The sequence below is a fragment of the Colletotrichum costaricense genome (assembly GCF_030867565.1).
Source record: "Colletotrichum costaricense strain IMI 309622 chromosome Unknown Scaffold_28.1, whole genome shotgun sequence".
Classification (NCBI taxonomy): Eukaryota; Fungi; Ascomycota; class Sordariomycetes; order Glomerellales; family Glomerellaceae; genus Colletotrichum; species Colletotrichum costaricense.
The window spans coordinates 394614-407405 of record NW_026848257.1 but is presented as its reverse complement, the minus strand read 5'-3'; the positions used below and the strand labels follow the sequence as shown (position 1 = coordinate 407405).

The 12792-nt window shown below is 51.4% G+C and overlaps 6 protein-coding genes across 6 annotated transcripts; 4 read left to right on the top strand and 2 right to left on the bottom strand.

Moving 5' to 3' along the window:
• Window positions 1-1691: 1691 nt before the first annotated feature.
• CCOS01_16264 (amino acid permease) lies at window positions 1692-3307 on the top strand (the record flags this gene model as incomplete). Its single annotated transcript, XM_060464401.1, has 2 exons — window positions 1692-1836; window positions 1902-3307. 2 exons carry the CDS (start codon window positions 1692-1694, stop codon window positions 3305-3307), a joined length of 1551 nt encoding a protein of 516 aa, XP_060305165.1.
• A 208-nt stretch (window positions 3308-3515) lies between these two features.
• Window positions 3516-4025, bottom strand: CCOS01_16263 (uncharacterized protein; the record flags this gene model as incomplete). The annotated part of the gene is made up of 1 exon (XM_060464400.1): window positions 3516-4025. One exon carries the CDS (start codon window positions 4023-4025, stop codon window positions 3516-3518), a length of 510 nt encoding a protein of 169 aa, XP_060305164.1.
• An 847-nt stretch (window positions 4026-4872) lies between these two features.
• On the bottom strand, window positions 4873-4980 carry CCOS01_16262 (uncharacterized protein; the record flags this gene model as incomplete). The annotated part of the gene is made up of 1 exon (XM_060464399.1): window positions 4873-4980. The coding sequence occupies one exon, from the start codon at window positions 4978-4980 to the stop codon at window positions 4873-4875; it is 108 nt and encodes a 35-aa protein (XP_060305163.1).
• Window positions 4981-6819: 1839 nt separating this feature from the next.
• Window positions 6820-7389, top strand: CCOS01_16261 (uncharacterized protein; the record flags this gene model as incomplete). Its single annotated transcript, XM_060464398.1, has 3 exons — window positions 6820-6935; window positions 6992-7042; window positions 7101-7389. 3 exons carry the CDS (start codon window positions 6820-6822, stop codon window positions 7387-7389), a joined length of 456 nt encoding a protein of 151 aa, XP_060305162.1.
• Window positions 7390-8777: 1388 nt separating this feature from the next.
• On the top strand, window positions 8778-9977 carry CCOS01_16260 (Upc2 protein; the record flags this gene model as incomplete). Its single annotated transcript, XM_060464397.1, has 1 exon — window positions 8778-9977. One exon carries the CDS (start codon window positions 8778-8780, stop codon window positions 9975-9977), a length of 1200 nt encoding a protein of 399 aa, XP_060305161.1.
• Window positions 9978-11668: 1691 nt separating this feature from the next.
• On the top strand, window positions 11669-12051 carry CCOS01_16259 (uncharacterized protein; the record flags this gene model as incomplete). Its single annotated transcript, XM_060464396.1, has 2 exons — window positions 11669-11718; window positions 11796-12051. The coding sequence occupies 2 exons, from the start codon at window positions 11669-11671 to the stop codon at window positions 12049-12051; spliced, it is 306 nt and encodes a 101-aa protein (XP_060305160.1).
• Window positions 12052-12792: the final 741 nt, after the last annotated feature.

Below are 12792 nucleotides of genomic sequence, written 5' to 3'. Positions count from 1 at the left end.
GGGGACCCCCGAACGACGATGGTCGCAAGTCGAGCAGAGAAGAGCAAGCCATCAAAGCTCGAATCAGAAAGCAGTGACATGCAGTTTGCTCACTGAATTGACACAGGAAAACGCATTATCTCTGAGCTCTCAGTATCAAATCTCGAGTGTCTCGACGGCCCGCTCCGATCGTGAGAAAAATTCTGCAAATGTTTCCACAAAAAGACGTAATGAAAACTAGGGAGAAGAAATTTTCGAGCTTGGGGATGGGATGAGTTGGGATGGGAGCTTGGGGCAAATATCCTCTCGCCTCGCTAGTCCGTCCCTAGAACGCCGCGCCCGGGTCCATCATCAGACTTGTTGGAGCTGGGCGGAAACGCCAAATGAGGTAGACCAAGGAACGAAATCCTGCGAGTCACCTTTTGTTGCTCGACTTAGCGCGGTCTGGTCTGCTGTATTGTCACACCAAGGCGCGGCGTACAAGGCTTCTTGGGCGTCATAGGGCTGACAACGACAGCAAATAGTACAAGGCCCTCTTGGTGACAACAATGGCGGTCGGCTGTGGGAGACTGCGGTGCTGCAACGTATCACCCACCGGCGGCCGGGGTACACCGATCGTTTGGGGGGACATGTCCGAGCTGGAGGAACGAGAGAGTCAGACTGCCCAGAGTCGAGACAAACTTGGCAAAGACCGACAAGCTCATCAATAGGATCGGTTGGAAGAAGCTTGTTATCTCTAGCTGAAAATGGACAATGGTGGTGAGAAAAATGTTCGAGAAAAATTCTACCCGCCCAGCAGCTGGGCAGAGCTTGCGGGTGCCGTGACTCTGCAGGAATTGGACCATCATGATTGGCCATGCGGAGAGAAAAATCGGAGATTTTCCAGGGAAAAAAAGAGAGGAGGACGAAAAGGGCTCGGTCCAAGCTCGGTGGGAATCGGGTGGCGCGAGGGCGGCGGCGTGGGAGGACTCGCAGACTTTGATCTCTTTGGTGACGGGGCAGCCAGCCATGGGAATAGACACGCTTATGCCGGCCGATCGGACGAACTGCAGGCGGCGGCGAGGGCGTCGACGTGCCGTGCAGCGGAATGGCATGTCATTGCCTGCTTGCTTGCTACAGCTGCTGATCCCCACGCTCCATTTCCCACGTCGCTCTTGGTCGACAGGCAAACCCCCTGGACAACGCCGTTGTTACCCGTGGCCGGCCGACTCCCGAATCGCACTACCAGGGCGTGATGGAGCCTTTCAGCGTGAGACCATCGCGTCTCCATCGGCCAACCCGCAACGAGCGAAGCCAAGGAGAGGGTCTCGAGCGAGGCCTTTGTGTGTGTGACTGTGTGTACGTGCGAGTCTGTCCAGCCGCCAGCGCGGTCCACTGCTCGAGATTTTTCCAACCATGACCACCGTTACCGGTCGCGATGAGTCGACGCGGAGTGGAACCTGTTGGGTAAGAGAAGGCCCGTATTGTATTTAATCATGCCATGAGCTTTTCGTTCGGGGCGGCACCTCTCCTGTTGTCCCCCCAGGTTTTCGTTTGCACATGCGTCCGGTGATTTCTGGAGAAGCGAATCAACAGGCTTCCTTCGTCCCCTCAATCCTTTCGAGTGTGCTCATTGCTTCTGGCCGCGGTCGACGAGACTTCTCGCTCTAGTCCGTGAACGAAGCGTACCCCGTGCCGACTTCGATTTACCAAGCCAAACACAGCCATTACCCATGTTCGGCTCCAAGGAAAAGACTCCTCAGACGAGTGAGGGCGAGGTTACTCCCACCAATGCCTCCAAGACCGATTTGGAGAATGGCGAGACGGGTGGTCTTCAGCGAGACCTCAACAGTCGTCACCTGCAGTTCATTGCCATCGGTATGTCACTTTGATCGAGCTTCGCCTTGTGCAGGGGCCGCAGTTGTTCTGACACATCGTCGCAGGCGGTACTATCGGTACTGGTCTCTTCCTCGGTAGCGGTAAGGCCATCGCGACATCCGGCCCTGTCGGTTGCCTGATCGCCTTCATCTTCATCGGCTCCATCGTCTACTCCGTCATGACGGCGCTTTGCGAGATGGCCACCTACATTCCCGTCCCCGGTGCCTTCACCTCCTATGCCTCCCGGTTCATCGACCCCACTCTCGGCTTCGCCATGGGCTGGATGTACTGGTTCAGCTGGTCCATCACCTTCGCTCTCGAGTTGACTGCTGCTGGTGTCATTATCCAATACTGGAACGACAGCTTGAGTATTGCCATCTTCATCAGTGTCTTCTGGGTCGTCTTCACTGCCCTCAACTTCATGCCCATTCGCATCTTTGGTGAAGTTGAGATGTGGTTTGCCAGCATCAAGGTCGTTACCATTGTCGGCTTCATCATCTTTGCCATTTGCATCAACGCCGGCGTCGGCCAACAGGGGTACCTGGGCTTCAAGTACTGGGTGAGCCCGGGTGCGTTCAACGAGTCCATTGTTGAGGGTTCCGTTGGCAAGTTCATCGGTTTCTGGTCCGTCCTGATCACCGCCGGTTTCAGTTTCCAGGGCTCCGAGTTGGTCGGTATTGGTGCTGGTGAGACCAAGAACCCCGAGAAGAGCGTCCCTAGTGCCGTGCGCTGGACCTTCTGGGGCATCTTCAGCTTGTTCGTGGCGACCATCTTCTTCGTTGGCATCATTGTGCCGTCCGATAACCCATCGCTTCTGCTCGATTCTCAGGATGCGTCGGCGTCTCCCTTGGTCATCGCTGCCAACTTGGCTGGTGTTAAGGTTCTCCCCGACATCATCAACGCTGTGCTCCTGACCGCCGTTCTCTCCGCCGCCAACTCTAATGTCTACTCTGGCTCCCGCATTCTCGTCTCGCTCGCCAACGAGAGGTGCGCTCCTCAGTTCATGACCTACACCAACAGATTCGGAACTCCCTACTTCGCAGTCGCCACTACATCTGCCGTCGGTTTGCTCGCGTACATGAACCTGTCGTCCAACGGCGGTGTTGTCTTCGACTGGCTTTTGAACGTCACTGCCGTCGCTGGCTTCATCAGCTGGTCGTGCATCAACATCTGCCATCTGCGCTTCATGGCCGCCCTCAAGGCCCAGAACATCCCACGCAGCAGCCTGCCTTATCTTGCGCCACTGCAACCTTACCTTTCTTGGTACGGTCTGTTCTTCAACGTCCTCATCATTCTGACAAACGGATTCGCCGTCTTCATCGAATGGAGCACCAGTGACTTCTTCACTGCGTACGTCAGTGTCCTCCTGTTTATCGTCCTCTTGGTCGGTCACAAGATCTTTAACCGCACGATGCCCCTGAAGGCCATCGATGCCGATGTTACGAGTGGCACTCTGCGATCGCAATCATGAAAATGACGGAGAACGATATGAATGAGCAAGGACGGAGATCAAGAAGTAATCTGATGTAACATTAGTAGAATAGTTGTAATGATGATACCCATGAGTTCAACAAATGCAGCCTAGAGACAATTCCAAGTGACTGATGAGTAGCTCCGTTCCGAGAAGATAACCACCAACCAAGAGGATGCCGGTGTGACTTTGGAGGACCCCAGCTAGGTCAAGAAACGATGCTGTAAAGACCAACAGCACCACCAAGGCCGATAGCAACGCCTCTTCCCAGATTATACAAGCCCCATTGATCCACGAGAGATTTAGCCCCCTCCTCCTCTTCCTGAGTCAGCCCAATGGCCATGATGCCCATGTCCTTAGCTTCCTCGGCTTTCACGAATAGCTTCTTGTTGATGCTGACCATGAATAAGCCGGTCCAAGGGACCATCGAAAAGCAAAGAGCACCGGCAGTGGCCAGTAGCTTCGACTTGCTGGGGAGGTGGCGCACGGCATAGGCCATGTACCAGTAGCTCAATGCGCAGAAGAGGGTCGGTAGCGGGAAGACCCGACTGGTCCGCTTGAACATGTTGGACCACTGTCGTAGCATGAGGGGAGTGGGCGATTCAAGGAGGCGGGGTACGACAAAGAAGGAGAGGCCCAAGTTCAGGCCAGCGAGGGTTGTATTGAGGAAGACGGTTGACGTCTGGATGTTGCGGAGCGGGTTGGGTTGGGAAGACATGGTGAAAATTGTTGTCTTTGCATGTAGCTCGCTCCAAATCGGTTCGAGAACTGTTGGCGATAAAGATGCTGACGAGGTTGAAGATGAGAGGATGACATGGAGAAGTTGAGGAGGCTGAGAGCGACAAGGATGGCAGGTTCCGCTCGAGCTTGAGGTCAGACCTGGAGGCAGGAGCAAAGTCCGGTCCTGCAGTGCGGGACGCGGGAAGCGGCGGGGTTCTTGCCAAGTGGGGGCAAACAGTTCACTGGCTGCAGGTGCAGGTCGCTCTGTGGGGAAGACCGGACCTGTCTCCCCACTACCTACCTTATCCGATCGATACCTAGGGCACGTACCTCGTCAACGGCACTGCTCAACGGAAGTTCAATCCAGCTTGACTTTACCTCACTGACTTAAACAGATACATGAAGCGGCAAGCCTGGCTCAGCTGATTATTTCTGATGTTCTTGTCGTATCTAAGATGTTACAAGTGGGCGTACTAGCAAGTGACCAGAATCTTTATTGATTTGGGGTTAAGTAAAGTAGAGGACTTTACGGAAAGCCATCACAGATGAAAAGTCGGCCAAAGAAAGATTATTTGCCTCTCGTATACAGTTAGATCAGCTTTCACCCAGAGAAACATCAGCTTTGAGTTGAAATTCTATCTTGAAAAGGTTGCGAACTTGCAGTCTTGAGGGCCTGGTACTACAAGAGCAGCCCTGTCCAACAATGCTTTCAGATGAAGAAGAAAGTAATCTATATACACATCGAGACCTCTAGAGGCTCGATGATTAAGATCCATATATGCGATCTGTGCTATTTTTCATGTAATCATGGCATCCAGGCTATTTGCGACAAAGTTTGCCAGCCGTCAAATTGTAGTCCCACTTGTGACTTCCGACTCCCGACCGAACATAGAGGCTGGCTGTGGGACCGTACTTGTCTTTGATCTCAAGCAAGCGGTCATAGTTGCCACCATAAAGTCCTCTTGGAAGTTGCTGTTGAATGGATTGGCTTCATTGACGTACGCGCCCGCCCCCGGCGCCCACACAGTGGAATCTCAGTCAGCCCGCTGCGGCCGAGCAGGCGGCTGGAGATGAGACTGATCGGTCCAACGGGACTTGGGAGTGGCGGGGTCGTTGAGATTGTCGACAAGCGAGACTTACATGGAGAGAACGCTCGGCTCCGTGGTAACTATTGAGAGAGTGCCGTTTCTACTCTGCAACATGCGTACTCAAACCGGGTTTAGAAGGGAAGTTAAATCATTCGCCGTGGTATTGTGACCGAAAAAAAAAAGCTTTACTCCGATTCCTTGAACGACGCCGCTGGAAAACTTGGCGAAACATTCGACCATTAGAGCCTTCCGTTAATATTATAGAATCTTGCTTATTCTTGATAGTAGTACTACGTCGAGGAGGCTGGGCTACCTACTTTGGAGTTCTATACGAGGAGGTAGATCGGAACTGGCTGCCGTAGAAAAGATGAAGATAGATTTTGGTCACCTAGAGACACATCAGTAGATAGAGTTCAGGCCCGCCCGGAAAACGTGATGTTTGACACGCAATGCAGCTACAACGTTTAGTGGCCTCGGATCTCCCGTCACTTTCCATCCTTCAGTAATGTTGTAGAACCTATGAACGTGCTGAAGACTACCCCATTAGCTTCGACTGCCCGACAGCGTCCCGTCTATGGGTGTGCCAGCTACTCTCGATATAGCTGCGAGTGCGCGCCGACAGTGCATGCACGATTGATCGAAACCGCTCGATTGCGGCGTGTGGTGTGTGGCACATTTTCATGTTCATTTGTGCCATATCTCATGGACAATTTTAGAGAAGTCGGCTATATCTCGATTGAACAAAACAAGCTTTTTGACAGATTATCAGTATGGCCGCTAGCAGCATAATAAAGGTGGCAAAAGTGTTGTTCTATTTCTTCGAGAAGTCTGCTGGTGCTGCAGCGGATCTGTTTAAACAATTGATACGCGTATCTCTGTCCGATTCAACTCTGATACTAATTAAGTGCCTTACAAGGGTAATGGCTGTATGTGGTTAGGTTTACCTAAGTGAGGCGTGCCCTCACTTAGGTAGGTAACTTACTTTCGGTGACTGACCCGAATGTCCAGTGTCATTTCGGCGTCCGCCCTTAGTGCATAAGAAACTCTACACTATGCTGGTCATATCTTGCTGTCGCTCGAGAGCCGCGGTTCATCTCATCTCCGTATCATTGCTTATGAGTCCAAAATCACCTATCCTTCATCGATTGGCAAGATCGGAATGACGCTGGATACCTACTCAGGATGAAGTTGCGGATGCGCTAAGGGAAAGGGGTAAGTGAGCATTGATCGCACTAAGAACTACCTTTTTCTAGGGCTATTGTAACCTCGATGCCGGCAAAGCTTCCTTCGTGCTAGAAGGAGAATAATATAGAATGATCCATGTCCGACCCAAAGCGAGGATGGCTCTCGTGATTGATGTTCGCGGACAAGTGTATCTGTCTGCATTCGTGGACGTCATTTCCCAGATCGACGGACTCAAATTTTCTACCTCTACTATGAACGAAGAAAGCATTAATTGATGAACTAACAACTCGACCGGAATCAACGCGAGGAGAGTTTTCAAATGTTTCCGGTCATGAGCAGAGCTTCCTCGAGATCCTTTTTTTTTTTTTTTTTGGCGTTGGGGAAGTCTAGCTCACGAGCAGACCGCGTCCTGGAACTATTTAAGAAGCCTGAGAGCCCAAGTCGATAGCATCCAACAGCAACTCTACCGTTAGACTCACATTTTTACCACTGTCACATATCACCAGTCACTCAGTAAACATGCGTTTCCAGCCCGCTGCTGCTTTCGCTATTCTAGCGGTCACCACCGGTATCGCAGCACCTCTTAGCTCCTCCAAAGCCTCCATCGATCAAGTCGACGTCGACGTCCAAGAGAGGTACAGGCCCTGAGGGATTCCGAGCAAACCGGGCTTTACTAAATGAATTTATCTAGGAATTTGCAGGACCTTTCGTCAGCTGCAGAGGACGTCACTGGGCTCGTAAAGTAAGAACCCCCCACTGTATACGTTATGTCCCAGGCTTCCAGCTGACTTTCGCATCAGACGTATCGAAGGGCAGTACCAGTTCAACTTTGCAAACACATTCAGAGGTGCCAGGCACCCGGTCAGCGGCGTCATCTTGTCGATGGTCTACAGAGCGGGGAGCCTCTTTGTCACCATGCACAACACCCTGACTCAGGACATTTCTGCCTACATTGAGGAAATCACCCAGGGCGGAGACATTATGGCCGTAGCGGTGGAGGCCGGCAAGACGGTCGAGTGGACTCTGAAGCAGGGCACGGATTTCCTCCTGGGGGACAGGGGCAAGTTCTCCTGGAAGACGAACTACTAAAGTGCGAATAGTCTAAGAGCTCAAGTAGGTGCTTGGTCTCTGTAGAGGGATGTTCAGACAGGAAATTGGATCAGTGACTCGAAAGACGGAGGTTTCTATTAACTGGCTGTTCCAGCAATGCCCAAAATCGCGCTACTTCTTGCTTGGTGCACGGCAAAACTAGCCAAAATTGTGCAATCAACATACATGAGTGAGCTATTTTGTAGAAGTCATTATCTTACATGCGCTCAAGCACTCCTCCGGGCACTGTTTGTCTGCGAGGAGACTCTGCTGGGTCTGTTATATCAACGGCTCCAGGGATTACCCTATGCCCACGTGGTAGATATAGGGGATATTTGCTAGCCCGAAACTGAATGTTTTGCGATCTGCCTGGCAGAACGCGGTTGGGGCTTGTTTTCCGAGCGGACGGCAGACCCTCTTCCGAGATGCGGCCAAGATCCGGAGGTCTTGTTGCGGCGGAGCTTTTGGGGGGGGGGGGGGGTTGGGTGGGGCTTCCGGGGGAGTTGAGCTCCGTTTGCCGGCACCTACCATTAAGGCGGCTGGAGCTGCGACGAGGGCCCAATCGCGGACCGCGGACGGGTTCTTTTTTTATTTTATCAACCAAGTGCTCAAGAGTTCAGATAGCAGGAAAGTTGGCTTCTTTCGCGATCTGCTTTCTAGAACCGCCAAAGCTAGTGACGATACTATCGATGAATCAGGTGATGATTAGAATCACGTCCTTTCCTGCCTCTTACTGTCTTACTTCTTCGTCGACAACTGACATGACGGAGCCCATGGCGGGTGAAACTATAGCTGTCTTAGTCCCAAGATTTCCATTGTCTTTGTCTCCTGGGTAACCCCCGAGTTAGGAAGTAGTGAGAAGTGGGTAAAAATAGGGCTCCGACGGCGACGGGGTTTATAGAAAGAGCCCGATAGTCCAAAACATATTTAAAGTCTTTGTAAAGGTAAATCCCTTAAATCAACCGTCGACTCGTGAATAAATTAGCTTGGAGCTCTCGTCGATTTTAGCCATTCCATGGAGACAACAGTGTGTCATGATTTTTATCTTCAGCGTGCACAAAGACTGGCGAGCCAAGTGAGTGTAGGAACGCATCTTCCGTACTAGATGCCGTTTCGCTCGAGGGAAGCGGGGCGCTGTTCGGAATACGCGTGTAAGGCAAAAGTTGAAAAGACACTTATCAAGCTAAGCCCCAACGCACGAAGCAAAGCCTTAGCCCCTGAATGAGGGCTTCTGGATCTGTAAAGAACTTAGAGATTAAATACGGCCTAGCAGATCCTCAAAGACCGCTTCCGCGTGTTTCTTTCTTTAAACATCTTCTCATGACAACCCGCGTATCTGGTGTTTTTTACATCGTTTTCCGCGGTTCACATACTGTTGTCCTCAAATCATGTCAAAACAACTTCTCGACCGGCTCGCAGGCCGCCGAACACACCGCAAGTCGAGAAACGGCTGCAGCGGCTGTAAGAAACGCCACATCAAATGTGATGAGACTCGACCGGAATGCCGGAACTGCATCATGGCGGAGCGAGTATGCTCCTACTTGAAAACGGAGCCAAACGACAGCTCCTCAGCCGGATCCTCCACAGCAGCTATCGTCTGCACCGGCATTGCAACACCCAGAGAAATCAGCGCTGACCGGTGTTTGGCTATTCCCAAAGACCCCGGAGAAGTGTACTCACGTACCGGGCAGACTTTTACAGCGAGCCACATGGCTTTCCTTCACTATGCCCAGTCAAACATGTCAGAGTTCATGGCCCTGACCGGGAACATACGGCCTCTTATCGACACTGCGATTGAACACTCCCTGACGGCCCCGTATCTTCTGGACCAACTCCTCGGGCTATCATCACTTCATCTGTCAACGCAGAATGGGCCCAAGGCGTCCACGTACTTCCACCAAGCCACAGAGTTACAGACACGAGCTTTGGGTTTCTTCAACCAAACAAAAGAGCACATATCGGACACGACATACATCCCGACTTTCGTATTTGCGTCTCTTTTGGGCATACATGTTCTTTACGAAACGCTCCAATGGCACTGTGGCTCTCTCGCAGACTTCATCGATGCTTTTGTCAATTACTCGCGTCTTCATCGAGGGGTACGATCCGTTACCGGGAAATACTGGGAAGAGATACTGCAATCTGACTTGAAGCCGCTCTTGTTCATCGTGGACGTCATGAATAAGGAGCCAGTCAAGACTCCAGGTCCGGAAACGAAGCAGCTGAAAGAATTCTTGGCAAGTGTCCCAACACCTTCTGCGTCGACAAATGTTTGTATCACGGCCCTAGAGAAGCTTCAATGGGTTGTCGACCTAGCTGGAGGGCAACTGTCAAAGTTCGAAATCGGTGTCCACGCGGTTATGGCCTGGCCCCTATGCATCCCGGACGAGTATATCGAAGCACTGCACCAGCATCAACCGGAGGCTTTCGTCGTCTTGGCCTATTACGCTGCGATAATACATAGGTACCGGCGGTTCTGGGCATTCGGTGGTTCTGGCGCACCCATAGTCCATTTGATATCGAATAGTGTCAGGTCCTTCTGGCAAGATGTCCTGGCTTGGCCGTTACAGGTTCTAATTGAAAGTTGAACCCTTGACTGCATGTTTATCGAGCCCTTCTACCCAAGACTCTATACCCTTGAGAAATATCCCTTCTCCCACATGTCAATCACCGCCGGCAAGCCGTGATGATCATCATAATGCAATCTGTTAGTAACTTCAAGGTAAGTCAGCAACGGATCGCAGACTATTCACCCGCAAGACCATCCCACCGGGCCGATCACCCAGCGTAAGCTCCGCTCCCGACTCAGGCCCCCGTCCCAGGCAGATGGTACGAGTCCCTCTCTGGAGAAGAGGCATGGATCCATGATCATCCGGGCTGCGTAAGCCATGCGACGCTATTATGTGACTTTTCAGTGTCCATGTTGCGACCCGAAGTGGAAGTTGGAGTTGTGCTGCAGCGAGGCTTATATGCAGTAACTCATAATGTTGATCGAGATGTTGTCTCTTGATTTCCTGCCTGGCCTCAGTATTAGCTATGTGTTGTTCTTCGGATTCTTAAAGTCTCTGTGTAGGTGGCTACATGCAATAACACCTTATGTGATGCATAGGATCGACGTGTCGGTCGATTATGTTCATCCTGTCGATGGGTCCCATCTCACCTGAAGGAGAGTTATCGAGGCGGAATCAACCGTCTCAAGGAAACTCTGAGCGAAATCAGTTCGATGCTTCCAGATTCATCTGAAGTGAACATGGATCCACTGCTCTCCCCTTACGAGTAGCTCGCATCTCACTTGAGATCAGTAAGGTTCACAACAACTATTCTAACCATGACTCAGTAATTCCGGAGAGGGATGTCATTTTCAAGTGCGGCATTATTCGAAGGGAACAAAGTCTTTAGCAAGGTTATCTGTCCAAGAGCTGAAAACGTGGTCTCCATGGGATGAACAAAATCAAATCAATTATGTGAAATTAATTACTTTCAACTGAATCGAGGTCTTAGCCCAGGCTGTACGACATCAAGCCTTCCTTCCCTCCAGATGTCAAGTTAATCTAGTATCATTCGGTTTTAGAGGAAACAGTTAGTTCACCAATTTCACAGACGAAAGCAGTCGGGGAAGCCATGCGTGTCTCCAGCCAGCAACTGAGTCAAGTCACGTCACTCAAGCACGTTAGCACACAACTAGGAGACCCGCAGAGCCCGTTTCTAGAACATCTCTCACCCACGCGCTTGGATCAAAGATCCCTCAAACCCAGACGCGAAGCTTAAATATTGGGGATCTCAAAGGGGGACGATCCTCACCCATCTCACCCTTTTGGGCCCAAAACGCGGGCAGCGAAAGCTTAGCACGCCCGCATTGGGAAATTCTGGTCCCTCGACCCAAACGACCGGGACCACCATACGAACAACCACCGAAGGGGGAGTCATGTTTCTAAAGAGGTGGAACACGCTATCGTCAGCTTCACATTGCGCGAATATGCTGACGAGGCTGTTTCATGTACCCTGAGCACTGCCGTCGGCGGTGCCGTTTTACACAGAAACAGTAGAAACATGCGTAGAAACGAGCTAAACCAATAGCTGATCTATTGCTTGAGATCGTGAGAGCGAGAAGACTACTTAAGCACGACAAGAGTCCAGGTATGAAGTGCTTTTTTCTTCATCAATCGCATCAATCATTGTATACAGTCCTGGTAGACTAAAGCCACTCACTCACTCACTGATCACCACTCTCGCTCTAACAATCAACCTACTTTCAAGAACAACTCCCGCATCCTTCATCATGAAGTTCACAACCACCCTCGCAGCCATCGCCGCAATCGCTCTCTCAGTGTAAGCCAGACTACGCACCCACCAAACAACATATCACCCTGAACCCTCACAACTGACATCACTCTCTCCCTCCACAGCAACGCAGCAGACCGCGTCCAATGCGCCGGCACAGTCGACACGGCCCCCGACAAAGGCCAGTACGAGCGCTCCGGCTCCCTGACCGCCAACCTCACCCAGGTCGCCTGCAAGAGCGGCACTATTGACGGCGCGCTAAAGGGCAACAAAAAGTGCTGCATCTCCAACGATAAGGCAGCGTTCGGGTCGGCGTGTGGCAAGGCCGTCTTCCCGCCCCAGTTCAAGACTGGGTTCAAGGCTACGTTCCAGCCTTGCTGAGCGATATTGTCTAGTCGGTTTTTTGGGTTGCGTGGGAGGTTGGTTTGGGCAAGGAATTTTGTGTTTTATGATAGCGAAGCGAATTATGTATTCAAAGAGTTGGATAAGGGATAAGAAATCAGCATTGTGTTGCTTTCATTGCAGCTTGGAACCCCGTGGATACTCGAGTTTGGTGCTTGCCTTTGAGGTTGGATGTCGACAGCTATTCGTACTTCCTCCAGGACGCACACGTCTACATGTTACATGAGAGCCATGGTTTCTGCAATCGTGGAGTCGAAAAGTCCTAGACTATACCCTACGCCCATAATTTCGACCAGCAGGCCGTGGACGGTATCACGCCTACAGCCAACTCGTGAGCGGAGGTGGTTGAATCAAGAATACTAGCACCGCCAAAACCACATCTTGTTACCCTTGACGGGCAAATCCTCGCACGCCAAGTATTTAGGTACTAGGTAGGTGGAAGTACACAAGCAAGCAATCGAGTTCACATTGGAAAAGAAATCAGGGTGGGCTTCGTCTCGCATCTCAGTCCTTTTGATTGTATTTTTTTCCCCTACTAATCCCATCTTGATGGGTTCGTTTTCAAGCCTGACCCTGCCGGTATATCTAGATCCTGCGCCACCCTGCTTTTCCGTCGCATATCCAATTGAGAAGCGGAATAAGATGGCATGGCGCGAACCTCAATATCAACTCGGTATCTTCATCCATACAATCCCCCATCCGTCCACCCTATCCAAGATA